Consider the following 26,488-nt stretch of genomic DNA (forward strand, 5'->3'; position numbering starts at 1 on the left):
TAAAAAGATCGGGCAGTGGCATGCAGCATAAGAGAAACTGCTGGAAATGTTGGGAAAGAACTGACACAACTGTCCTTTTTATTTCTCGACAGAACTTTAGATTAATGTTTGAGACAAGCAAAACCTTGTGGTGGGTGGTCCCTGATTATGGCCAGGGAGGCTGGAAGCAGCTGCAGAGCAATAAATCACAAAATGCGACCTTCATGGGACGCCTGACTGAGGCGCAAGCAACTAGCCCTGCCCCGCGCATCCTTCGCTTTTGCGGGGTTTAGCGCCTCCAGGGCTTGCGCGCACCGTCTCCCTCCGCGCACGTGCTTGCCATCCTTCTATGTCCCCCTCCCCCTGTTCGCCGCTGAGTCCTCCAGCGTTCCCGGCATGCCTTAGCGAGCGTCGGCGCCATAGAGTCGCTTCGCCTTGAGCGGCAGGCACGCAGTTCTTCTTGCTCCTCCTGCCTCGCTTCGCCGTGCCAGCCTCGTCGGTGTCAGTCGTGGGAGCGACGGCGGACAGTGCAACATGGCGGGCATGGAGCAAGGGGGCAGCCCGGAGGAGGAGAAGCACCTGAACGGGGAGCTGCTCTTGGATCCCGAGGAGCGGGAAGGCGCGGCGGGGCCCGGCGCTGACGAAGGCGCCAAGAAGAAGCGCAAGAAGAAGAAGAAGAGCAAAGGAGGCGTCGCGGGTACGACGAGCCGGGCCGAGGAGGGCGAGAGGGTGGGCGAGGCCGCGACTGGAGGTCGGGCGGGGGGAGTAGGGAGCAACTTGGTCCAAGGAGCGGGACCCTGAGTCGGGCGGGGAGAGGAGAGGAGAGAGACTCGGCGGGGAGAAGGGGAGCCTGGCGTGTGGCAGGCTGTGCAAGCGAGCTTAAGCGGGGGGGTGGGAATTCGCTTTCAGACCCGGGTTGGTGCTGACGGGTTTTCCCGGGACTGTCGGAATCTGTTGCTGCGGTGGGTGAATTTTTTTGGAAAGGTTTTCGGAGCCCAACATGGAGGGGGAAAGAATACTGCCACTGGTGATTTGGAGCTGCATGCGGGTGTCGGCGAAGAGCCTTTCCTTGCGAGATCGTTGCCTCCGGGGTTGGATGGGTGTGGGTGGGAGGGTGGTTGGGTGGGGGGTATCCATGTTGGGTTTTGGGGGGAGAGCTGGCTTGCCGCCGTCATTGCGGGGTAGGGAGAGAGATCATGGGGGGAAAGCAAGAAGTAAAGAGAGAAGTTTGCCACTTAAGTATGATTTAGAGAGAACCATCTTAAAGTCACCTATGAAGGGATGCACCATCTCGTGCATGGTGGATTAATCAGTATACACTACACACACACACACACACACCATTATGCATTCTCCTAAAGACAGGATTTCTCAGACTGTGGTGCTTGATTTCTCTGTGTAAAGGAGACAAGATGTGCGAGGGGGGCAAGTTTGGAAGAAATGGTAGCTGCCTAGGTTTCCTTTAGTGCTGCAGGTGACTTGACTGAAGTTGTGTGTGCTACCCATTTAGTATTTAAAAATGTAAGGAAGAGGAACAAGTTGGTTGGGGTTGTGTACAGTTGGCAAATGGTTTTCCACCCTCTTATTACAGGGAACATATAGTATCTAAAAGGCAGGAGGGAGATCTGGATTTGTAACCATACTTGGAAAACAGTAATTGATCACAGTGCTTGTACAGGGCCAGTGTAGAGAACTGAGTCAATAGCTGCATAAAATAAAATGAATGGCATGTCTTAAACTATTTGCTTATCTTGCAAACAGGACAACAAGAAACTGAGAGAGATCTGGAGACACTTGAGGATGTAACAAAACAATTGGATAAACAAACACTGGAAGAAAAGGAAAAAGATGATGATGATGATGGCAAGTATAATTAACATCTTTCACTGATTTGTAAAATGTTACCATATAAAATGTGGTCAGGAACTTTAGTTAGGAACATAGGAAGCTGCTTTATACTGAGTCAGGCCATTGGTCCATCTAGTTCAGTATTGTCTACAAAGATTGGCAGCAGCTTCTCCAAGGTTGCAGACAGGATTCTCTCTCGGCCCTATCTTGGAGATGCTGCCGGGGAGGGAACTTGGGACCTTCTGCATGCAAGCATGCAGGTGCTCTTCCCAGAGTGGCCCCATCATCTGAAGGGAATATTTTACAGTGTTCACATGCAGTCTCCCATTCAAATGCAAACCAGGGTATTTCATGCTGAAATAATTCTAGTAGTGCTTTGAAAAGGTTGATTAGAACATTTTTAGCCAGTGACAAATCAGAATAGTCTCATGGACTTAAAAAAGAGATCAAATCACACTGATTTAGATTACAGCTTTGAAATAGTAAAGCAGTATTTAACATATTGATTTCATTTGTATCTCACCTTTCCTGCAAGGAGTTTAACAGTGATTACGTGACTTGTCCATTTTTATCCTTACAACAACCCTGTGAGGTAGTTCAGATTGAGAGATGGTGATCGACCCAAGACCACCTTGTATATTTAATGGCTGAGTGAGGATATGTATAATGGGTTTTCCTGGTTCTGGTACAACAGTCTGTCTAGTATAGCACTGACTATTGTATACTGGATTTCTTGTTTGGGTATGGTAGTAAGAGTCAAATTAATATTGATAATAGTTCATAACAATTGGCTTATTCAGTTACTGAAGTATTCATAATTCTGCATCAGTCATTGCCTGAAACGTGTGTGTAAGTCACAACTGTCAAAATCAGCAGGAATGCTCTCTCTGAAGAGTAAGTTGTTTAATAAGCAAAGTGCAAACTCTTCAAGTTGTCAGAAGGGGTTAAAGAGAACCACCTTTTCCTCTAAAATTATCATTAAGCTAGTTTATTCTGTAAATCTCAAACCAAGATGCCATTTTGCACTTTTCAACATAGGTGGGAGCCCATTAACTTCTGGGGGAGATACATGTACTTAGAGGATTTCAGCTGATGGGCCCAATCCAGAAAAATGTGTTGGAAGAGTTGCATGCACAATCCTGAAATGTACCTATAGTTTAAAAATCGCTTGGGGCAGTTGAGGCAGAAGCTCTTGAATAAAAGTTAGAAGCCCATTGCATGTGCAGAGTGACTTTCTAGGGGCCCGTGTTTTTAGTGCATGGTGAGTGAGTTAGCACTTCAAATTATTTAATTTTTGAAGAAAATATAATTTTTGATTTTCTCTTAGAAGTTTTGTTCTAAAAGTTCACATATTTAAAATAGACAAAACATTTCCATCAAAATCAGTTTGGGATACAATCTAAACTCTGCTTCTGTACTACTCTTGTTTGTTCATTTTGATTAGTTCTGGACAAGAGAAACACTTAAGTTGTTCCGTCAAACTAATGGAAGCCTTAGAGTTGGAATAGATTTATAGCAAACTTCTTTGCTGGGTTAAAACTCAATTTGTAACTACTTCAGATAATTCAGGAAAGGCTGTGACTGTTCAGTGATTAACTGCAGTTTAAATGGTGCTGAGTGGTATGGCAGAAACTAGTAAAAACTTCAGAAGATACTGCTTTGAAGGATCAGACCAAAGCCTGACTAGTTCATTTATCTCTAACAGTGACTCCCCCATTGGCGCTCAGTGTTTTGGAAAGTGTCTGGGGCAGCAGTGCACCTCCCTGCCGCCCCTTCCCCCGGAAGCGGCCGGAAGTAACATCTGTGTGTGAGCCTGGTGCAAGTTGCATATGTCGCACGCATAGATGTTACTTCCGGCCGAGAATGGGGGAAGGCAGGGAGGTGTGCTGCTGCCCCAAATGCTTTCCAAAAAACCGAACGCCAGCAGGGGAAGAGTGGAGGTGGGTAAGTGCACCCTCCACCCACACTTAAAGAGCTACCCCCCACCCCCACCCGGCGGTTCTGTGCACACCATTAATCTTATGTAGCACCACAACTTCATTAGTCAGGAAGTTGGCTTATTTTAACTATAATAGCATGTGAGGACATCGGCATTTCTTTATTGTCAGAGATTATCTTTATTCCTATTTACGTTTTGCAGTAGGAAACTGCCGTTTTATAGCAGTTTTAGATGTTACTATTTCCTGTGTGCAATCCTCGGCACACTTGCTAGGAAAATGTACCTAGTAGTGTGCCTAGCCCTTCACACAGTCAGAAACAGTGGTTATGATTCTGGCAAAGTCATGCTAAGCTTGCAGCAGTCTTCAAGGGCATGGCAGCCCAAACAGTTTGGCTTGCTGATTGGCAAATTCACCAGTAGTACCGCAGAAAAAACCTGTAATAAGTGAATAGCAGCAGCTATAGAATTGAGTATTGCCAGGGTCTGCAGTGGTTAGGTCAGTGGATGAACAAACTATGTGCCAGAATGTTTTTCTGATGTTGTATAAATGGATTGAGCACAGCTCAAGGGCAAGAGAAATTTGATGCAGTTTTAATTCACTAAATCGAGTAAGGAAGTTAAGAAGCATTGACTATTTAAAGAACAAATGTATCTTTGTTTCAGGATGTGCTGGAACAGACTAAAATATCTTTAACATTTTTTAAAAATCTAGAACGCAAAGACTATAAAATACTTTTTGATGTCTTAACTGTACTTTTCAGGAAAACAATGGTAGTTAAAACTTATCCTTGCAGTCTAATTAAACAGATCACCATAAGAGTTCAGTTTTTATCATCTGAAAACTTTGATCTAAAATTCTGAATTTTGAACACAACAAATCTACACAAGTCAGTAGTTGGAAGCTAATGGTTTTCTGGCCCACTTGAGCTCCCTGAAGGCTGCTGCCACCAATTAGCTACCTTGAGTTGCCTTTTCCACTCACTGCAGAACTAAACTAAAAACATATACTCTCTGTTACTGGAAATATGCCTTAACAATTTTTTTTAGGCAGTAGCCATTGTGAAGAGAAAGAGTCATTCAATGGCAGTATAGAACAGCATATGACTTGCCCTGGTGGACCCTTAAAAAAAAAAAAAAGATCTCTGGAATGATGTTGATTAACTGCTACTTCTTGTAGACTGTTTTCATCCAGCTTGATGTCACCCTTAAAGGTAAAGTGTGCCGTCAAGTCTATTTTGACTCCTGGCACCCACAGAGCCCTGTGGTTGTCTTTGGTAGAATACAGGAGGGGCTTACCATTGCCTCCTCCCGTGTAGTATGAGATGATGCCTTTCAGCATCTTCCTATATTTCTGCTGCTCGATATAGGTGTTTCCCATAGTCTAGGAAACATACCAGCGGGGATTTGAACTGGCAACCTTCTGCTTATTAGTCAAGCATTTCCCCACTGTTTCACTTAAGGTTATGTCACCCTTACAGTAGTGCTTTTTAGTCCACATTATTTATGCTTTCTCTCAAGGAAGTCATGTAGAACCAATCTCTCTCTCTTGCTCACTCTCTTTATATTATATATTTACATATTTTTCTTTTTAATGGTTGGCCACCTGTGACAAGCTCAGGTATTTGCCCGAAGGCCATTCTGATTTAAAAAGAGGAAACTTAGAAATGTGTGCCTCTTCACTGCAATGAAGGGCTGGGCTGTTGCTCCTTTTTTATCTCATAGCTCCTGCTGCACTGAGAACACAGGTTCTTAGTTGATACGAAGGGGCAGATCCTAACATGGGACTGAACCTAGAGCATTAGTCTAGAACTGTAGGAAAAGAGCTAGTAGATTGCCCGACACTGTCTTTCTCCACAGCCATATCTCAACTATCTACCCCAGTAAGTCCACATAACTGCTTCGCAGTCACTTTTCCCCAGACTCTGACCAAGCCTTGTCTCCTCTTAGTGCATGCCTACAAGGAGGAGAGGGGAGCAGATGAGAAGGCTGTGGGGGCAGACTCTCCAAGGGTCAAGTAAGAGCTTATGGTGGGTCAGAGCCAACCTGCAATTATTATTACATTTTTGCTTTATGCCAATTGCCTTCTGCCGAGACTGAATTAATAACCTTGTTGAACTTCAACCTAATTCCTATGGGTCCTTTCTGGAACAAGATACACAAACACACATATAAATATAAATAAGATGTGTATGTGTGTATAAATTTAAAATGCAGGCTTTTGCTAAATGCAATATAGTCATCCTATGAATAATCATAGGATGACTTTACGTTGCACTTAACAGCAAAAGTCTGCAGTTTTTAAAATATGCATAATACTGTTTACTATGCATGGAATTGCACATGTAGTATTGCACTTGTAGTAAAACACTTCCCAAGCTCTTAATTAACATCAGTCACTTTAGAACATTTTTATATGGTTCTGTTGGCTTTCATCCTGTGCGGCTGTATTATAAGCACTATATTTATTAGATTTAGGCTGTCTTATTATTTTGGTATGTATTGTATAACCTGCCTTGAGGACTTGTTATAAAATGGAATGGCAGGGTAGATTTTTAAAAATATTTATCAAGCTAAGTTGCAACTGAAAATCAATACCATGACTGCTCTAGTGATGTAACTGTAAGGCCATTTCACTTTTACAGGAATAGTGGATATATGCATAAGCAGTGATGCGCCCTCTAATGCATGAGAGCAGTTGGTCTTAGGTCCCTCTCTGTGGTCTGTGCATACAGCATACATTTATGTACATGTACTGGAATAACTCTGCATATTCTAAGGAGCAGCAAAACATGATTTAGCATGATGTCTGAATGTACAAACTGTAGTTTATGATTAGCTTGGATACCAAGGGCTAAAGTGGTTTTGTAAAAGATGGTCTACCGTGATGCCTGAAATGATGATGTAGGTATCACGGAGCATATGTGTATGCTGTATAGACATATGTCTACTAATTTTTACAATGGGTAACTTGTCGCTAAACACACTACCAAAAGTACGAATGCTGTATGCAGGGTTCAGCACTCATATCCAAAAGTACATGGTTCTGGTGTAATAAGTATATGTGGGAAGCCACTGTCTTACTGAAATCCGTAGAAAGTTGTAAAGGCTTTGAGGGCATTAGCTATGGGCTAACATTGCCTTGGTTGGTATATACTTAATGAGCTGGCAGTGTTTGAGAAAACGCAAAGAAAGCTCTTCTTTAAAAGTGCATATGTGAAGGTTGAGGATCATCCACTAATTGGTGTAAGCCCCTGTTTTGTGTGTGTGGTGCATGCGCAAGAGGTGGTTGGAAGGAGAGTTTGTGGTATTGGAGAGGCTGGCAGCAGGTATCTCCAAGGCACACAGTGACAGCTAGGCTTGTGCCCGAAACGTTTCGGAGGCCATTGTAAAGGCCTCCGAAATGTTTCGGCGCTGGGGCGGGAACAATAGAACAATATCGGACCTCTGAAAAGTATACAGTGTACTGTGCTTGATTGGCCAGCAAACTCACGTGACCTGACCCCATAGAGAATCTATGGGGCATTGCCAAGAGAAGGATGAGAGACATGAGACCAAACAATGCAGAATTGCTGAAGGCCGCTAATGAAGCATCCTGGTATTCCACAACACCTCATCAGTGCCACAGGCTGATAGCATCCATGCCACGCCGCATTGAGGCAGTAATTGCTGCAAAAGGGGCCCAAACCAAGTACTGAATACATATGCATGCTTATACTTTTCAGAGGTCCGATACTGTTCTATTCTACAATCCTTGTCTTCTTGGTTCCATGTAATATTCTAATTTTTTGGGATTGTGGATTTGGGGTTTTCATGAGCTGTACGCCATGATCATCACAATTATAACAAATTAAGGCTTGACTTATCTCGCTTTGCATGTAATGTGTCTGTCTCATATCAGTTTCACCTTTTAATTTGCATTACTGAAATTAATGGACTTTTGCACGATATTCTAATTTTCCGAGTTTCACCTGTACTTGCATTTCATGCTGTAGATCAGGACTGCACAACTTCAGCCCTTCTGCAGATGTTGGACCACAACTCCCGTCATCTTGGGCTATTGGCTACTGTGGCTGGGGTTGGTGGGAGTTGTAGTACAAGAACAGCTGAAACACTGAAGTTGTGCAGCCCTGCTGTAGATGCATCATTCTGCATTGTGGTGACACTTTCTGCAGAAAGTGGGCAGGATTGCATCACAGGTTATAGTCCTCTCAGCACAGTATGATGTGATCTAATTACATGAAATCAGCAAGGCTTGTGCTAAAAGTTTGCAGTATCTGCATCGCGAGGTTAACCCACTACAGAAGAAAGCTCTGTGCAGGCCACAAAGTGATGTTATGTCAGCATGCAGTTGAAGCTAGTCAGGCTGCCATTATATGACTTTGACTGTTGCTTTTGGCTTTGTGAGTGGATTTTTTTATTCTGCCTTTGCACTCTGAACAGAATGCTCAAAGCAGCCCATATCACATTAAAACAAAAAAAATAATACTAATACTAAGCTCAACAAAAATAAATGTGGTGTTAAAACTATACTCAGGAGTGGAGGGGGAGCAAAATCTAAAACCAGGCCAAAGGCTTGCACCAAAAAAAAAAGTCTTCAGCCTATGATAGAAGCCTAGCAAAGAGGGTACTAAGCAGATCTCCCAGGACAAGGAGTTCTACCTCCTGGGCATCACAACTGAATAAAGCTTTAGTAGACCCCATTTTTTCCTCTTAACAGTAGAATAACGTTTTATTTGTTCATGATTGGTAGGGCTGTTTTCCACATTGTATGTGTACAGTTATGCACACTTATAGAAATTTTGTCTTCTGTAGATGGTGAAGGTGATGGTGCAGCAGGGAAGAAGAAGAAGAAGAAGAAAAAGAAGAAAGGACGTAGGTGTTGGTTACATTTGCACCATGTGGACTTTATTTCTGATCATGTCCTGCCTTTAAATCTTACACATGATAGTGCTTATATAGAGTAGATCAATGGTCTGTCTAGCCAAGTGTTATCGGCAGTGATCCTTTTTGACCTGAGATCCTTCCCAGCCCTGTCTTCTGAGGAGATTCCAGGAACTAAATCTGCATGCAAAACATGTACTCTATTACTGAGCTTTGGCCCCTCAGCTAGACATGAAATATTTACTTACAATTTAATATTAAAGGACTTTAGTTTTTAAAAGAGGGGTAAAACCAATATATTATAAAGGAAACGATTTAGATACTGAAGCAAGGGTGTTAGTATACTGACTATAACCATGTTTTCAAACGCAACACTGATGTATACCATATTTTCACACACACATGTTCACACATGGGTATAACCTGCATCCAAGTATAACCTGTGGGAAATTAGCATTTATGTAAAAAACAAACAGAAATGAGCATAGCTTGTGTATCTCCCACACTGACCTGGAGGAATTCCACTTAAGGAGGATAAGCAACTTCCCCACACAATTGGGGAAAAGGGATGTCTTGCTGTTCCATAGGGATGTGCCCGAACCCGGTTTGACCCCTTAGGGAAGCACTGAACTGGTTCAGGCACCTGCATTCAAACTGTGTTAGCAGGGTGGGGGGTCGGTTACTTTAAAAAGCAGGACCTTACCTGCTCCTTGGATGTTTTTCCGGGCATGGTGCTCACTGTTCAAAAGGCCATGTGCGACTGCAGCACTGCTCCGGCATGCACATGGCATGTGGGTTGGCCATGTGCATATGGTTCCTTTTTAAAGGAACCAACCCCCGCCCTTGGCTGTATGAGCTGTTCATGCACATCCCTGCTGTTGCAGATGTTGCATGCAAGGGTCAGCTGGAGACTCCTTAGGTGATTGCATTAACCAACCAGCCAGCGTCCTTTCATGTGCGCTCCCAGATCTTACACACTCGCGTAGTGAGAAGAAGAGCAGGCATGCCCTGCCCTTTCTGTGTCTCTCTGTCTCTCATATGTGGGGTTAGTGAGGGGCGCTGGGTGTGGTGAGGGCAGGGAGGAGACCAGTGCTCTCTCTAAGGCATGCACACATATGCATGCTCACAAGTTTTTAAAATCTCCGCTCAGTTCACTTTAGATCCCGCTCAGGTTGAATCAGGAAGGCCCCACTAGGGATGTGCACAAAACCAGTTTGCCCGGTTCGGTTCGAATTTGAACCAGGTTCGAACCAGGAGGGGGTGGTTCGATTTTGGTTTTGCTTGAACTTCCCCCTGGTTCGGTTCGAATTCAAACCGGTTGGGACCTCCAAAAATTGATAGGTAGCTGGAACCCAGGGGTACCTACCTTCCAAACCCCAAAGCAATCGGACACTCGTATGGTTTTTTATGTACGTTTGAAATTTATTTTTATTTAATTCTCATAGGTTTAAATGGAACTTGAACCAGCCCATTATTCCCTATTGTGGAGCACCCATGGGTGCCAACAACCACGCAACCCCCCGAAGCAATCGGACACCCCTATGATTTTTTATGAATATTTGAAATATTTTCAATTATTTTTCTCATAGGGTATAATGGGACCCGAACCAGCCCATATCCCCTATTGTGGAGCACCTAAGGGCACAAAAGGTGGGGTGGGTGGTAGACACCCAGGGGTGCCTACCACCCACAAAGCTCCAAGGCAATCGGACCCTCCTCTGATTATTCGTGAATTTTAAAATTATTTTGGAATTTCTCATAGGGTATAATGAGGATTGCAGCAACTGTATAGCTTCATTTCGGGGGGGTGGGGTGGGGTGTTCTAGAGCGGAGTGTGGTAGGTGGTAGTTCCCAAGGTGGGCAAGGAAGCTATCAGAATTATTTGAAAGGAATTGGGCAAAAGGCTGGTTTTTAAGTGATTTTTGAAGTTTACGTGACTTTAAGGTTTTTCTCCATAAAGAAGCATGGAGGTGTCAGCAAATGTATAGCTTCACGTCGGGGGCAAAGGGTCGGCCTAGAGCAGAGTGTGGTGGGTGGTAGTGCCCAAGGCGGGGGCAGGAAGCTGTCAGAATTATTTGAAAGGAATTGGGCAAAGGGATGGTTTTTAAGTGATTTTTGAAGTTTGTGTCTAAGGTTAGCAATGAGAGTGGATTCATGGTTTGTCATTGAAAATCTTATATGCTACCAAAGAATCTACACTCAAAACACTTCAGAAACAACAAAACCCAGTACCCCATGGGTTAGCAACTCATGGGGGTGGTTGGCACCCTCGCTCTGGGCCATCCCAGCACCCCGCAAGTGCAGTTATGGGGCTGCTGAAACCTCCATTCTTCCCTATGGAGAAAAATCTTAAAGCCACTTGTGGGGTGCTGGGGTGGCCCAGAGTGAGTGGTGGTGTAGTGAACAGAGGATGCTAACCACCTCCATAGGTTGCTAACCCATGGGGTACTGGGTTTTGTTGTTTCTGAAGTGTTTTGAGTGTAGATTCTTTGGTAGCATATAAGATCTTCAATGACAAACCATGAATCCACTCTCATTGCTAACCTTAAAGACACATAGACTTCAAAAATCACTTAAAAATCAGCCCTTTGCCCAATTCCTTTCAAATAATTCTGATAGCTTCCTGCCCCTGCCTTGGGCACTACCACCCACCACACTCTGCTCTAAAACACCCCTTTCCCCCTGATATGAAGCTATACTGCTGCAATCCTCATTATTCCCTAAGAAGAATTCCAAAATAATTTTAAAATTCACCAATAATCAGAGGAGTGTCCGATTGCCTTGGGGCTTGGTGGGTGGTAGGCACCCCGGGTGTCTACCACCCACCCCACCTTTGTGCCCCTAGGTGCTCCACAATAGGGGATAATGGGCTGGTTCGGTCCATATACCCTATGAGAAAGATAATTAAAAATATTTCAAATATTCATAAAAAATCATAGGAGTGTCCGATTGCTTTGGGGTTTGGGTGGTTGTTGGCACCCATGGGTGTTCCACAATAGAGAATAATGGGCTGGTTTGAGTCCCATTAAACCCTATGAAAGAAAAATAAAAATAAATTTCAAAAATTCATAAAAAATCGTACGAGTATCCGATTGCTTTGGGGTTTGGAAGGTAGGTACCCATGGGTGCCAGCTACCACCCCACCCATTTTTGGACATACAAACTGGTTCGAACCAGTTTGAACTGGTTCGAATCGAACCACCCCCAGTTTGGTTCGAATTGGAACCTGCAGCTTGAACCTGATGGCTGGTTTGGTTCGAATTCAAGCCATCGAACCACCCTGGTTTGCATTCGAACCAGTTCGCACATCCCTAGGCCTCACTCTGAATTCATGTTTGCACACACTGCCTTGATAATGCCGCCCAGAACAAAATTCATCCCACACACACGAAAAAATTAGAGAGAACACTGGAGGAGACTAGCACTGTGGCTAGCATGGGTCAAGGTGACAAGGCTATGTAAAAAATAGTGTACATAACCTGCATTTACATCACCTGCAAAAAAACCCCACCAGTGGGAAACAAACAAAAAAGGATAATCTGCAGAGTGTATATAATAATAATAATAATAATAATATAAGAGTGTATATACAAAAATATGGTAGTCAAATAGTGCATATACTCTCATGGTATCCATCCTAATGTAGCTCCTCGCACTGTAACGTACAGAGAGCTCTATAGAGGGTATTATAATCTGAAGTGTGCGCGCGCATGTGCATATTATATACAGGAGAACCTCGTTACTTGCAGGGGTTCTGTTCCTTGCCTACTGCAGCCAGTAACGAGTTATTATTGCTATATGGAAAAGCGGGGTAGGTTCTGAAGTGGAGGGGAAAAGGCAAAATGACGCCCAAAAAAACCTTTACTGTGCCGTGCTCGGTGTGGTCTATATGTGGCCAGGAATCCCCCGGGGGGCCAGGAGTGCACTGAAATCCTCCCCCCCCCAAAAAAAAATCATGGGGAAAAGTCGATTTTGGTAAGGAAATGAGCCACAAAATGGCTCCTTGGAGACAAAATGGCAGGCAGAAGTTATTTCTGTGGTCACTTCCGGCCCTCTAGGAACTGCAGATACATGGGTTTTTAACTCTTGTATCTGTGGATGCTGAAAAGAGTGTCAGTGAGACACCCCGCAGGTATGAGGAACCACGCTATTCTTATAACAAACATGGAGACACACACAAATTTTATCTTTGGGAAATGCCATTTAAACAGGATCAGTGATTTAGCAGGGACTGTCTTGGTAACAGGTCAGTTGGAGTGTGAGTAGATATTCTAGTTCTCTTAATGTTTAAAGGCAGTTACTGGCCCACAGAAGCCAGGCCTTTTGGCTAAGATTGACTCAGTCCTGCTCATTTTGGCAACTGTAAAAGGCACTCTGAAAATCGGCTAGGTTATTTAAGGATAACTTGGCACACTGTTCTGAGTGTGAATGTAGGCAGGAGGAAAGTTGTTTTTTTAAATACTTGCTCATATGTGGAAAATGATAGAACTAGATCTTGCAATATGAGAGATTCAAATTCTGCATTGTGTCCAACAGCTAAAGTCCAGACAGATCCTCCATCTATTCCAATATGTGATTTGTTTCCCAGTGGGATATTTCCAAAAGGCGAAGAGTGCGAGTATCCAGCAACACAAGATGGGTATGTTATCCTGTTTGAAGTTTAAAATACAGAAGATTTGCCATATGTGTTAACAGAAGATGAATTTTTGTAGGATGTATTTTATACACGTTGTATCTATAAAACACCTATTGTGTGTTAACTACTTTTTAAAAAAACTTCCCAAATTGTTATTTTTTTTTTTAAAGTTAGGTTATCATTCTGTGCACTTGACATTTTATAGTTTTGTTATATTGGTGTATCATTTTCATTGCAAGTATGTGACTCTTGGAGGACTTCTGTCTTTAGATCTCTGAGTTTGCTTCTGCATTGTCAGTCTGTATTCTTGGAAAGTGTACAGCTTTGCTTAATGAGTTAAGACCACTTTGATGTACTATGTGTAGTGGAAAATTCTCTTAAGTATGTGATACATATGAATTTTAGTGTTGTGTTATCAGTGGTATACATCTGGAACTGTGGCTTTGCTGGCAAAATACACTTGAGTATAGGGCCAAGCTTTACCAGGCTTGTACTTGTGTGTACTTTGCTTGCAAAGATTAGTTTATTCATGTATATGTAGACCATTCACGGACAATGTCCATATGTATATTAAGTTCTCAGGACAAATAGTCATAAAAACATAAGAACATAAGAACAGCTCTGCTGGATCGGGCCCAAGGCCCATCTAGTCCAGCATCCTGTTTTGCACAGTGGTCCACCAGATGCTGCTGGAAGCCACAGGCAGTAGTTGAGGGCATGCCCTCTCTCCTGCTGTTACTCCCCTGCAACAGTCATGTGTGGTTAAGGGTATTCCATCTTTCAACATTAACATTTCCATTTAATGTATGAAATGGGTCCTTGGTGCTTTTGCTTCAAGTGTATTCATCTGTTTTTCACAAGTTTTTGGATTCTCTAAGGCAGGCATGCTCAACTTAGTCCTCCCCAGCTGTTTTTGGACTACAACTCCCATAATCCCCAGCCACAGAGGCTAATAGCCAGGGATTATGGGAGTTGTAGGCCAGCATCTGCAGGAGGGCTGAAGTTGAGCAGCCCTGCTCTAAGGTCTGTACAGTGGAGTCCTTTAAGCATGTGATAGGTTCATGCATCTATTGTTCTTGTCTTTAACACTTGCCAAATTCTGTCTAGAGTTGTGCATTTGAAGTGCTCTGTCTTTCAAAAACCTGAGACAAACAAAGCGTGTTGTTTTGTGTGTTAAACTTGTTGTTGTAGGCTAAGATTCAGAGGGTTTTGTACACATGACTCCCAGTCACCTGAATGATTTCTGCTCAAAAATAACCTTGCAATTATTCCTCAAATTCTCTGGAGTTCAAAACAGAATCCTGGAAACAGACAGGCACTGTTCAATGGTGAGAATGCTGCCAGTGTGCCTGCATAATCTCCTCCTCCTCCTCTCCCCTCAGTGCAATCTTTAAAAAGCTTTCACACCAATCTCTAATTGCTTTTTGGACTTGGGAGTGAAGAATAGTGGAGCAGGGATGGATTCTATCATAGCTCTTTAGGAGTAAATCGGCAGCAGACATTGTGTGCCCCTGGGATCTTGACCATCCTGAGCTAGCTAAAAATGGATAATTTGAGTCCTTGCATGTAATTTGCAAGAATATTTCTGGTAAGTTAAAAGTGTGCATTAAAACAATTGCCCTCTGTCTGTCTCTAACATAGTTAACAAATACAAGCTTTTCCCAGTCATACTGATTAATGAAGTTTTGATTAAATTATGACATATATCTCCTTTTTTCTTGTATTTCAACATTGAAGGCGAACTGCTACTTGGCGAACCACAAGTGATGAAAAGAGAGCACTAGATCAGGCAAGTGAAGAGATCTGGAATGACTTCAGAGAGGCTGCTGAAGCACACAGACAAGTGAGGAAATACGTTATGAGCTGGATCAAACCTGGAATGACAATGATAGAAATCTGGTGAGAATAAAAGGTTGTTGTGAATAGTGTTCCCTCTAAGGTGTGCGCAAGTGTTCACACACACATTTTTGATGTCCGCTCAGTTAATTTTAGATCCCCCTCAGGTTGAATTTGCGCACACACTGCCTTCATACTGCCACCCAGAACAAAACGTATTCTGCACAGAGATGGAAAAAATTAAACAGAACACTGGTTATGAAGGAGACTTTGAAGTAAAGATTTTTAGTAAGGTAGTGCAGACAGTAGAATTTTACTTTAGTACCCTAAATGAATAGAGGTCTTCGTGGATTTAATAGAATGACCTGTTCATATTCTTATTTAGGAGATTAGATGTGCTGTTTCAGTATATCAGTCCCTTCTCCCTCCCATTCTCATGGTCATTGGAGTGACTGCAGAATCATCCCAGCATAAGTAAAGCTGTTTTTTAATCTGTTCTGCATGTATTGCTTATGAATAAATTGATCTTTGCGGTGATCCATGTTCCCTCACAATTTGGGTTCTGCACCTGTGCAGTAAGCCCCACAGAAGAATTCCAAGCTCCATGAGGTGCTCTTTGGCTTTGTTGAATTGCACACGTGGCATGACCATTATTCTTGGCAGGCGAGTGCCTTCTCAGTTCCTTCTCGACTGCTGCACTATTCGCATCATGAAGGATTTGCGCCATTCATATCCTATTCCTGTGGAGAAAACATTTTGCTTCATTATATTCTGGCTTTGTCTATGGACAATGTGATGGTTTACCCCTTGGGTTTCGTTTTGGATACTTTCTCTATCTCTGACCTTTCTGGCCAGAAATTTGTTTCTGATTTCTCTTTAACCCTATGTTTTGGCATATGTTCTAATGGATGCTAAGAATATTTTTTAAGATGTGTACCTTGTATAGAGGAATACTACCCTCTTTGGATAGTCATGGTGAGTGCCTAATTTGCCTCGGAGAAAACTGTGTCACTTTCTCAAAGCAGACAAGAAAGAGCAGGGAACTTTGCCTGCAGTCTGTGCTGTATGAAATAGTACTCCATCCCCCTGACTCCAGTGCCGAGTCACCGCTTTCATCAACGTTGGTAGCATCAGTGTCGACCAATGGTTGGGTCAAGGGCAACTTCAGGGATTCGTCCAAGTCTGGATTTCAAGCTCCTTGGGATGGAGAACGAGGAGGCTTGACTTTCAAGAAGCCAGAGGCACTACGTAAGAACGACAGATGCCAACACAATTAAAAACGCATACATCAGATAGAGGACTCTCCGGGATCGTTAAGCTCCAAATACTACCATCTCTTGATGATGACATCATGGCCATCAATATTGACCGCATTGGCACTGGTGTTGAAAACATCTCCACACACCCCTTCTCCATTGGCACAAGTGGATTGTTGGAGCCTACACAGCACTCTGCAAACTACCAAGCCCTTGACATCGAGCACATTACTGATGTTGACCTCAACACCAACAGCTGACAGGTAGGGGTGTGCATGGAACCGGCTGGTTCAGTTCAAGTCCAGACTGGGACCGAACTGGGCCGGTTTGGTCCGGCACCCCCTTGGACTCCCCCCCCCCCCCGGTTCAGTTTGGTCCGGGAGTGGGGGGTGGGGTTGCAAACATTTTTATAACAACAACAACAACAATTTTTTAACTTATCTCTTTTGGGGGAGTTTCTGGAGTTCAGGCCTTCCCCCTCTGGCGTGGTGGCCATTTTGGAGATTCATCTAACCTGTTTGCACATCCCTACTGACAGGTCAACCTCAACACTTCTAACTTCAATGTTGGCAGCTACTGCACAGGCGTTGACTATCGCCACACCACCTTTGATTTCCATGACAACATTGTCGAAATTGATGACACAGAGAGCATCACCGTTCAGGATAGAACTTTCACCAGATGACTCTCGAGTTTATACCATCCATTCAGACTCCAGTAAGGGAAGACACTCCTCTTCAAAAGAGGCATCCCCAATTTTACACGAATCCCCAAGGAATCTAGAGTCTGATAGGAATCTACAAACCCACCCCCACATCAGACTTTATCTTCTGTGGTTTTTCTCTGCATGGACTAGATGGAGATGAAGATTCTGAATCTGTCCAAGTTCCTAAAACTCCATTGGACCCTTACTATCTCTCATCCCCTGTGCTACCATTTGACTTTGATAATAGATTATGGAAATAAATGAAACTTAGAGGGGATTTTGGAGCAGGCTTTGCCGGGGGGGGAAAGAAATCGCACCTCGGCCCGTAACTGACTTTCCCTTCAAAAGACTGAGGATTCCAGATGCAGCTCCCCAAAAAGGGAAGCAATCATCTCCCACTCCCTAAAGATTGTCCACTACTCTCCAGCATCGGGAAAATCGCCATTCAGACAAGAAGAGCACTCTGAAGGTGAATTATTAGTTTAGGTCATCTTCTGAAGGAGCATCCATTCAAATGGAGAACCCATTAGACCCTTCCCCAGATGAGACGGTAGAGGACCCTCGTTCCAGTTCACCTACACAGGAGACCAAATCCTACAGGATACAAGTGACAGACATGGCAAAGGCATTGGGATTGGAATTAAAAGAAGTCAAGGAACCAGTTTATGACTTCATGGCCAGTTCATTATCGTCTCAGCCAGCATCTCTTCCAGTGCTACCAGTTCTAGCCAACTCTGCCAAAGTATCTTGGGATATGCCATTGGCCTCCACAACAGCATCTAAGTGACTGGAAAGCCTATATAGAATCCAAAAGGACTCCTGCGCTTTCCTCTTCAAGCACCCTCCTCCAAACTCTCTGGTAGTTGACAGTGCTGTTAGCAGCTGATCAGGCAAGATGCAGTCAGTCTCAATAGATAAGGGAGGAAACGATGCTATGGGATGAAGGTTTTATTCTTATCTTGTGTTTTGTCATTAATGTTGCCAACTGCATGGTGAAGTACCATTAATTTGTCAGGGATAATCTCAAAATAGACCTGAAAGATGTCCCAGAAGAGTTCTGGGACAAACTTAAAATGACCCTGAATAAATTTGCTGATATCACCAGGCAGCATTTACGCACAGCAAAACACCTAACTGAAAGAGTCCCATGAACTCGCAGGGGTTAAGATTAACATCCCTTCAGAATCTCCATCCCATTATGGACTTGAGACAATTGAACAAGTATGTCAATGTTATGAAATTCAGGATGATTTCCCTACAAGGCATCTTTCCCCTACTAGCAAGGGAAGATTGGTTTATGACTCTAAACCTAAAAGACACCTACTTCCATGTGGGGATAAGGGAGAACCACAGGAAATATTTGAGATTCGCTCTGGGTCCCAGAGTGCAACATGTCTTCATGATGTGTGTAAGCGCCATCATTGGACACAGGGCATGTAATTGTGTAAGTGCCATCATAGCACATCTGAAGACACAGGGCATCTCAATTTTTCCTTGTCTAGATGACTGGTTACTGACATCAGAGTGCAAGAACACCCTAATCTTTCATGTCCAGTGCTTCCTCAGTTAAAAAACTGAGTAATGCAAGTTCTGCTCGACAATACAACTGCAACCACCTACATCAACCGCCAAGGAGGGACAGTCTCCCAGCCCCTTTGCAACCTAGCAGTACAGTTATGTGAATGGAGCGTAAACCACCATGTGCATCCAATTGCCCTACATACCAAGGGCACAGATAACCCCTTGGTGGATGCCCTGAGCAGGGACTTAAACCTCTCCCACCAGCACGAGTGGGTGATAAATTTGGAACTTTTCAGAATGTCTTTCAAACCTGGGGAACCCCATCCATGGACCTGTTTGTGACATGGGCCAAAAGAAAACCAAACTATACTGCTTCAGGGCAGGCATAGAGAAGAACTCTGTGGGAGACACCTTCCGGATGCCCTGGATGAAACACTTGTACTACCTGTCTCCTCCCTTTCCCCTGCTCTCCAAGATCATGAGCAAGATACTGCTGGAAAGGACTTGGTACATTCTACTGACCCCATGGTGGCCCAGACAGCCGTGGATTCCCATCCTTCTGTATCTGTCTCAGGGTCAACACAAATGTCTTCTGCACCACCAAAATCTGTCACAGGGAGCAGGCCACATCTTCCATTCTCCCCTCCAAATATTGAACATAATGGCCTGGAGGCTCAACTATTAGACGTTATCCACCTGAATGAAAGAAAAGAGTTGACCAGGAGGAACTATGTGTGCAAATGGAAGAGGTAAACACTATATGCTACATCCAAGGGCTCTGATCCTTCAATCCATCAAATCCTTTTATACTTGAAACAATCGGGACTTTCAAATCCTTCTATCAAGATTCACATGGAAGCACTCTCTGCAAGGCATACAGGCTGGGACCACTGTGTGTTCCCATCCTGACTCCAAGAGATTCCTTAAAGGAATAAATAACCTGTTCCCACCAATCAGAGAACCCATCAAACCATGGAGTCTCTCATTAGTTTTATCCAGGCTTACACAGGCACTATTGGAACCTCTTGCCTCTGCTTGCCTGAAGTCTCTGTCTCTGAAGGCCACCTTCTTGGTTACCCAAGAAGTTACTCATCAGTGAGCTAACAGCTCTATGGGCTGACTCCCCTTACACCAAATTCTATCTAGACAAAGTCATTTTGAGGACAGATTCCTCTTTCAGACCAAAAATAGTTAAAATCCATGCACTCCCTGGATGTGAGGAGGTCTTTTCTATACTACGTGGATAGGAGAAAGCACAACCTGTTCATCTCCTACAACGGAGAGAATAAAAGGACTACCTATTTTAAGACATGGACTGTCCCACTGGCTCATAGAGCTTATCTTCATGTGCTACAACCAACAGGGGGCAAAGCCCCCCTCAAAGGTCAAAGTACTTTCTACTAGGGCTATGGCCCCTTCAGCAGCCCGTGTTGGGCATCAGCATGAAAGACATCTGCAAAGCTGCTATGTGGTCATGTGGTTATGCTGTGGACATCCACTCGGTGGCGGCCAACTTTGGGCGGTATTTAAAAAGGTCCTCTAACCGTATCCTAGCAGAGCCAGTGTGGTGTAGTGGTTAGAGTGCTGGACTAGGACCGGGGAGACCCGAGTTCAAATCCCCATTCAGCCATAAAACTAGCTGGGTGACTCTGGGCCAGTCTCTTCTCTCTCAGCCTAACCTACTTCACAGGGTTGTTGTGAAAGAGAAACTCAAGTATGTAGTACACTGCTTTGGGCTCCTTGGAGGAAGAGCAGGATATAAATGTAAAAATAATAATAATACTAATAATCTAGGTGATCGCTAATCACCCAAGTTGTGAGGGAATGTGGATCATCTCAAAGATAAACAGGTTGCTTATCTGTAACAGGTGATCTTTTCTGGTGATCCAGGTTCACTCACAACACTTGCCTGGACTTCCCCTGCTGCTAGTATACTTCACCAATAATACTGATTCACCTAACTTCGTCCATCCACATTCTTCGCTCATCGCAGTGGCTAAGCAGGAACTGAGAAGGTGCTCTCCTGCGGAAAATAATGGTTGCGTCATGTGCGCGATTCACAAAGCCGAATTCGGCAAAGCTCCTCCTGGAGCTTGGAATTCTCCCGCGGGCGCAGAACCCAAGTGGCACGTGAACCCAGATCGCCAGAAAGATCACCTGTTACAGGTAAGCAACTTGTTTTTTCTTTTGCAGAACTGCTTCTATAGGTCATGCGACTAACATTGCAAAGCTTTTTAACAAGTGTGAAGTAGCTGGAGATATGGCACTTCTTCAGCAATTTATATGCTTGAGGCAGAATATGTTAGTCTCAAACTGTAAGACTATTATTTGCATAGCAAAATAAAATATTGTTTGAAATGTGTAAAATGTAGCTTCTGCGTAGGTATCTGTTATAAAACAAACTCTTTCATGTAATGGAGAACTTTGCTTTCCTAGTGAAAAATTAGAAGACTGTTCACGAAAGCTGATCAAAGAGAATGGCTTAAATGCTGGGCTTGCATTTCCCACGGGGTGTTCTCTGAATAACTGCGCAGCCCACTACACTCCCAATGCTGGAGATCCAACTGTATTGCAGTATGATGACATCTGCAAGATAGATTTTGGAACACATGTTAGTGGTGAGTTTTCTCTTGCTTATTACACGGTTAGAAATGTAGTTGAAGGCAAACTATTTTATCTAATTTGTATCTAATTTCAGGTCGTATCATTGACTGTGCTTTTACTGTCACATTCAATCCAAAATATGACAGGCTGTTACAAGCTGTAAAAGATGCAACTAATACTGGAATAAAGGTATACTCACCAGGGAAATGTAACTTTAGTTCTTATCTTAATACTTTGTGAGAAATGATTTTTATCTTCAATTTCAACCTGTCGTGTATAATATAGTGTGCTGGAATAGACGTTCGTCTGTGTGATGTTGGTGAAGCTATCCAAGAAGTTATGGAATCCTATGAAGTTGAAATTGATGGCAAAACATATCAAGGTAAACATATTCTGTGTAATGCATTTGTTTATCCCCATGATATTTATGCTAAGTTTAATTCAAACTTGGGTGGGTGGGTGAGACAGATTTACAATTGATACCCACAAGGAAAACATTTGAAAGACCGGAATGTTTAAGGTTTTAATTTGTGAGCTCTTAGGAATTCTGTATTCTAAAAGTTGAGGGCAGTCTAAGCAAAACAATTGTTTAATATGTGAGTTACCTAAATGCATGATTTTATACTGTTTTGCATTTTATGTAACAGTGAAACCAATTCGCAATCTGAATGGACACTCTATTGGGCCATACAGGATACATGCAGGCAAAACAGTGCCCATTGTGAAGGGAGGAGAAGCAACAAGAATGGAAGTAAGCAAATGACTGTTCTAGTCTGATCAGATGACTGCTCAGAAGTCCCACTGAGGTTTTTTTTAATACACTAGAGCTTTTTTTACTGTAATTCCATGTACGTTCACTGGGAAGTAAGTACTATTGAACTTGTGGGACTTGCTTTAAAGAAAACGTGTTTAGGACTATTGCTAGCTTATTGTCCTTTGGAATCCTTCCTATTTGTACCCTCATTTTGGTTGGGGCTATACCCTCATGGCAGCTTACATTAAAATAATGTATTAATAAAGTCATAAAATACTAAAACTAAAAAATGCTCAAAAGTTTAAGCTGCAAGATTTTTAACATTTCCTATTTGAAATACAGTAATGATAAAAAGTACCTAAATATGTTTAGGATTTAAAAAGAGCTGGGTGAGGGGGGAGAGACTTAATTCACCCATATGAACATTGGGCATAAATTCCACTGGAAATAGTGGGGATTGATTTGTTGTTAAGTGTGGGAATGGTGTCTAAAGCTGCATATAGAAATAACTTTGGGGAGAGGGCACTTAATTTCAAAATTTTACTCTTGGAATGTCAAACTTTTATGGCATTGGCTTAATTCTTTCTTCAGGAGAAAGGGTGTTGGTTTCTAGTAATTGATAGCCAAAAGCATGTGGTTATGTGGCTGATTTTTAGATCAAAATATTGTCCCTATGTATCCATTTTGTGCAGTTAGGAGTATGGTTTCATTAACGGGAACAATGAACTGTATGTTCATCTAGGCATAAGAGAATATAGTAATATAAAAATATTAATTAAAAATAGCAGTGTTGTTCAATTTTTAAAAAAGACTACTAAAAGCCAGTCTCACAGTTTTAGACTACTGAAAGCCACAGTTGGTTGAGGATCAACCAAAATGACACAAAGTTGTAAGCAGCAAGCTTTCAAATTCTCCAGAGTTCTTCATCAGACTGGATGTTAAACAAAGCAAAATAAAGGGGGTAAATGTGAGGAGAAGCTGACCATGGTGCAGTCCAAATACCTGCAGCTGATTTATTTTATTTATTTATTATATTTATACCCCACCCCTCCAGTACACTACTGCTCGGGGTGGCTAACATTTATAAAATAGTTACAATTTAAAATCAGACTAATAAAATTAACCAAATTAAGCTAAACAAGTTAAAAAGCCAAGCTAAAACCATAATCAGAATTACAGATTTTAAAACTTCAAATTAAAAATTATTTTAAACTAAAAATGAAGAATTGTAAAAACTAAAGAACCTACTAGATATAAGCAACAGGTGAAACATTTAAAAGCCTCTAAAAAGATGTTTTTAGTTTTAAAAAAGCACTGTGGTGGGGGGAGCATGACGAAGCTCTACAAGGAAGGCATTCCGGAGCCAAGGGCCCACAACTGAAAAGGCCCTGTCTCTAGTCCCCGCCAGCTGGATCTCTGTCAGTTGCGGGGCCTGAGATGATGAGCGGAGAGCCCTGGCAAGTTCATATGGGCGAATGCGGTCCAACAGAAACCCCAGCCCCAAGCCGTGTAGGGCTTTAAAAAAGACCAGCACCTTGACTCTAGCTCGGAAACAGGCCAGTAACCAATGAAGCTGCTGCAGGATGGGTGTGATACTTATGAAGCAACTTGCACCCATGAGCATCATTGCAGCAGCATTCTGCACTAGCGGAAGCTTTCGAACCATCTTCAAGGGCAGCGTCGAGCACATTGCAGTAGTCCAGTCTGGATGTTGCCAAGGCATGAGATACTATCCAGTGTGTGCATGTTGCCTATACTTCTGCTTTTAAAAATCTTGTGCATTTATTCTGGGACATTCTAGAGGGGAAGTCATGTTACTCTGCTGTGGTACTTTGAAGACTGTCAAATACATTGTGACATAAACTCTTAGGAGCCAGAGCCTGAGTATACTTCTGAGACTGATTCTATTAATGGTAAATTCTAATCTGTTTCACTTTAGGAGGGAGAAGTGTATGCTATAGAAACCTTTGGTAGCACAGGAAAAGGTGTTGTTCATGATGATATGGAATGTTCTCATTACATGAAGAACTTTGATGTTGGACATGTGCCAATAAGGTTAGTCTTGCTTTTACTATACCAGGCAATTATGCCACTTTAGGTTTTGTCTGCATGGTGGAAAGAGATCTCGTGACGAATTCAGAACTTGAAATAAATCACAAGTAGATATTGTTTTTATGAAACACACACTAGGTGTGCTATGAGATGAAGATCCATGAACCTTTTAGAGCTGCTCTTCTAGTTACTTTTTAAAGTCATTCTATGTGAATGGACAATAATATTCATTTGTATCTTTAATATGAGAAGCTGCTTTATCTCACTGTTTAACTCCAGAGCCTTTAAAAACAGCGAAGTCTGTAACATACTAGCATGCCATCTTAAATAGTTTGTGAATGATATTCTTTATATGTTCGTCGTTACAGCTATAGAGCAAAGCTATAAGGCATTAAATCAGAGTGGCAGTGTCATGGAGACTTTTAATCAGGATCTTCTGAAACACAAGCATACTTACATTGAAGATCTTTCTCCAGTTGCTGGAATTCTAATTGCTCTTTAGCAATCTTTCTCCAGTTGCTGGAATTCTAATTGCTCTGTAGCAAAGGAACTTTGTAAAAAATACTTTGCCAAGAAAACATTTTTCATCAAGGAATCACATTTTAAAAGTTGAATCAGAGTATAAACAGGTGAGAGTTCTAGTTGGTTAGACTGAAGCACTTTGGAAATTGTCAGTGTAATGAAAATGGCTTTTATTTTCTATTAACAGAAACTTGGCCTGTAAGAAATTTTGATGCCCTGGATTTTAGTCTTGAGTGATGAACCATCTTGGCCTGATGGCTGTCTTTGCTTCAGAAGCAAATGCTCCTGGTTCATCAGCCTTTCTTCCTGCTAATGTGGTGCATGTTTCTCCCCCCCCAGGCTTCCAAGAGCAAAACACTTGCTGAATGTTATCAATGAAAACTTTGGCACTCTTGCCTTCTGCCGCAGATGGCTAGATCGTCTGGGAGAAAGTAAATACCTAATGGCTCTGAAGAATCTGTGTGACTTGGGTATAGTGGATCCATACCCTCCCCTATGTGATATTAAAGGCTCATACACAGCACAGTTTGAGCATACCATATTATTGCGCCCAACATGCAAAGAAGTTGTCAGCAGAGGAGATGACTATTAAAACTTCAAGGCCATTACCTCACCTATGTACTCTAGGCTCTGTTGGAACACATTATGCCAGAATAAATTTGCAATCTGTTTTAACAGTGGACCCAATGTGATAACTTTCCATGTTTGGAGAGAAAGGAATTTAATCAAAGGCAAGTTCTCTGATGTAACTAACCAAGGAAAAACAGCTTTTGGGGCCTCTAGGATATTTCAGAAGTTACTTCTATTTTTTCTTTTGGGGAAATATGCTATAAAGCGCAATTTTTAGTTTGGAATGAGTTATACATATTGTTTGGAATATTTCTGAGGAAGGCTTTTCAAATATTTATATTGCCATATTCCTACTTGAATGCTTTGAATGACTACACCTGACTTCTGCGCCTAAGTTGTCTCTGGTATTGCCTTTTAAACTTCCTGGAATCCATTTTGTAAAAAAAATAAAGACAGATTTTCAGATCTAAAACCAAATATGCTTTTTAAAAGTCTGTTGCAGTCCTAGGCAGGAGTGTCCTGAAAAAATGCCCTATTAAATCTTGTTTTAAAAACTTGCTTGCTGTACCTACTTCTGGAAATCAACACATAGTACAGCAGCTTAGAAAAAACACAAGAACTATGCACTTTGTGATGAAAGTACAAAACTTTGTATAGAGAAAGCAGTTGAGCTCCACTGAGCTCAGTGTGATTTCTGAGATTAGGAATTAATCTCTACCTTATTTTGAGCTTCATATGGGGCCCTTGCTATTTTTGTGCTTTAATTACAAGTGTACTGCTATCTCTTATAGTGGCTTGGCCACTTGTGGCAAAACACAGATCTCCATCTTAGCTCAAGAATGCCTGATACTTCCACTGGCCCCTGAATGTGCTCTTAATGGGGGACATGCCTCCCTTTTGTTACTGAATGAGGACAATCTCTTGTCATTGAGGGGTCAGAATCGTCAAGGTATGGTCTTAAGTCCCTTTTCACAATAGGTAACATGTCAAACCAGACCTATTTTTAGACTTCAGACCCCTTAAGGAAAAGCCCCCAGTTTGGAGGGACAACCTCAACCCTGGGTTGGTCTAAGACCAGTGTTTCAGAGATATCCTGACTGTTCATTGGATGAAGAGTGGGAAAGCCTTTCTCTTTTTTAATCTCTATAAAATAGGGGCAAAGACCTCACCCACCCCCAGCCATTTTGTCACTAGTCCAGTCATGAGCTGTCCATAACCAGGCAACCAGATGCTACTGGTGTCCAGAAAGGGAGATGCTGTAGCACTGAACCTTGCTATTTTTGTGCTGTTATTACAAGTGGGGAGCTATACTCCACTCGAGTTTTGTCTTTCTGTTCAGCATGGGACTTGCCTTGCTTTGAATCATACACCTATCACCTTTCTG

At 42.6% G+C, this 26,488-nt stretch overlaps 1 protein-coding gene and 1 long non-coding RNA gene across 2 annotated transcripts; one reads left to right on the top strand and one right to left on the bottom strand.

Moving 5' to 3' along the window:
- Positions 1–398: 398 nt before the first annotated feature.
- Positions 399–25,661, top strand: METAP2 (methionyl aminopeptidase 2). Its single transcript, XM_053256486.1, has 11 exons — positions 399–676; positions 1,741–1,842; positions 8,579–8,638; positions 13,184–13,286; positions 15,021–15,182; positions 21,039–21,220; positions 21,301–21,395; positions 21,492–21,588; positions 21,854–21,957; positions 23,900–24,015; positions 24,874–25,661. Exons 1-11 carry the CDS (start codon positions 514–516, stop codon positions 25,124–25,126), a joined length of 1,437 nt encoding a protein of 478 aa, XP_053112461.1. The 5' UTR covers positions 399–513; the 3' UTR covers positions 25,127–25,661.
- Positions 15,152–19,384, bottom strand: LOC128327564 (uncharacterized). Its single transcript, XR_008308677.1, has 3 exons — positions 19,125–19,384; positions 16,057–16,363; positions 15,152–15,859 (listed from the first exon to the last, which is right to left on the bottom strand). It is a non-coding gene; the product is annotated as an uncharacterized LOC128327564 (long non-coding RNA).
- Positions 25,662–26,488: the final 827 nt, after the last annotated feature.

Source organism: Hemicordylus capensis, chromosome 5 (assembly GCF_027244095.1).
Source record: "Hemicordylus capensis ecotype Gifberg chromosome 5, rHemCap1.1.pri, whole genome shotgun sequence".
NCBI lineage: Eukaryota > Metazoa > Chordata > Lepidosauria > Squamata > Cordylidae > Hemicordylus > Hemicordylus capensis.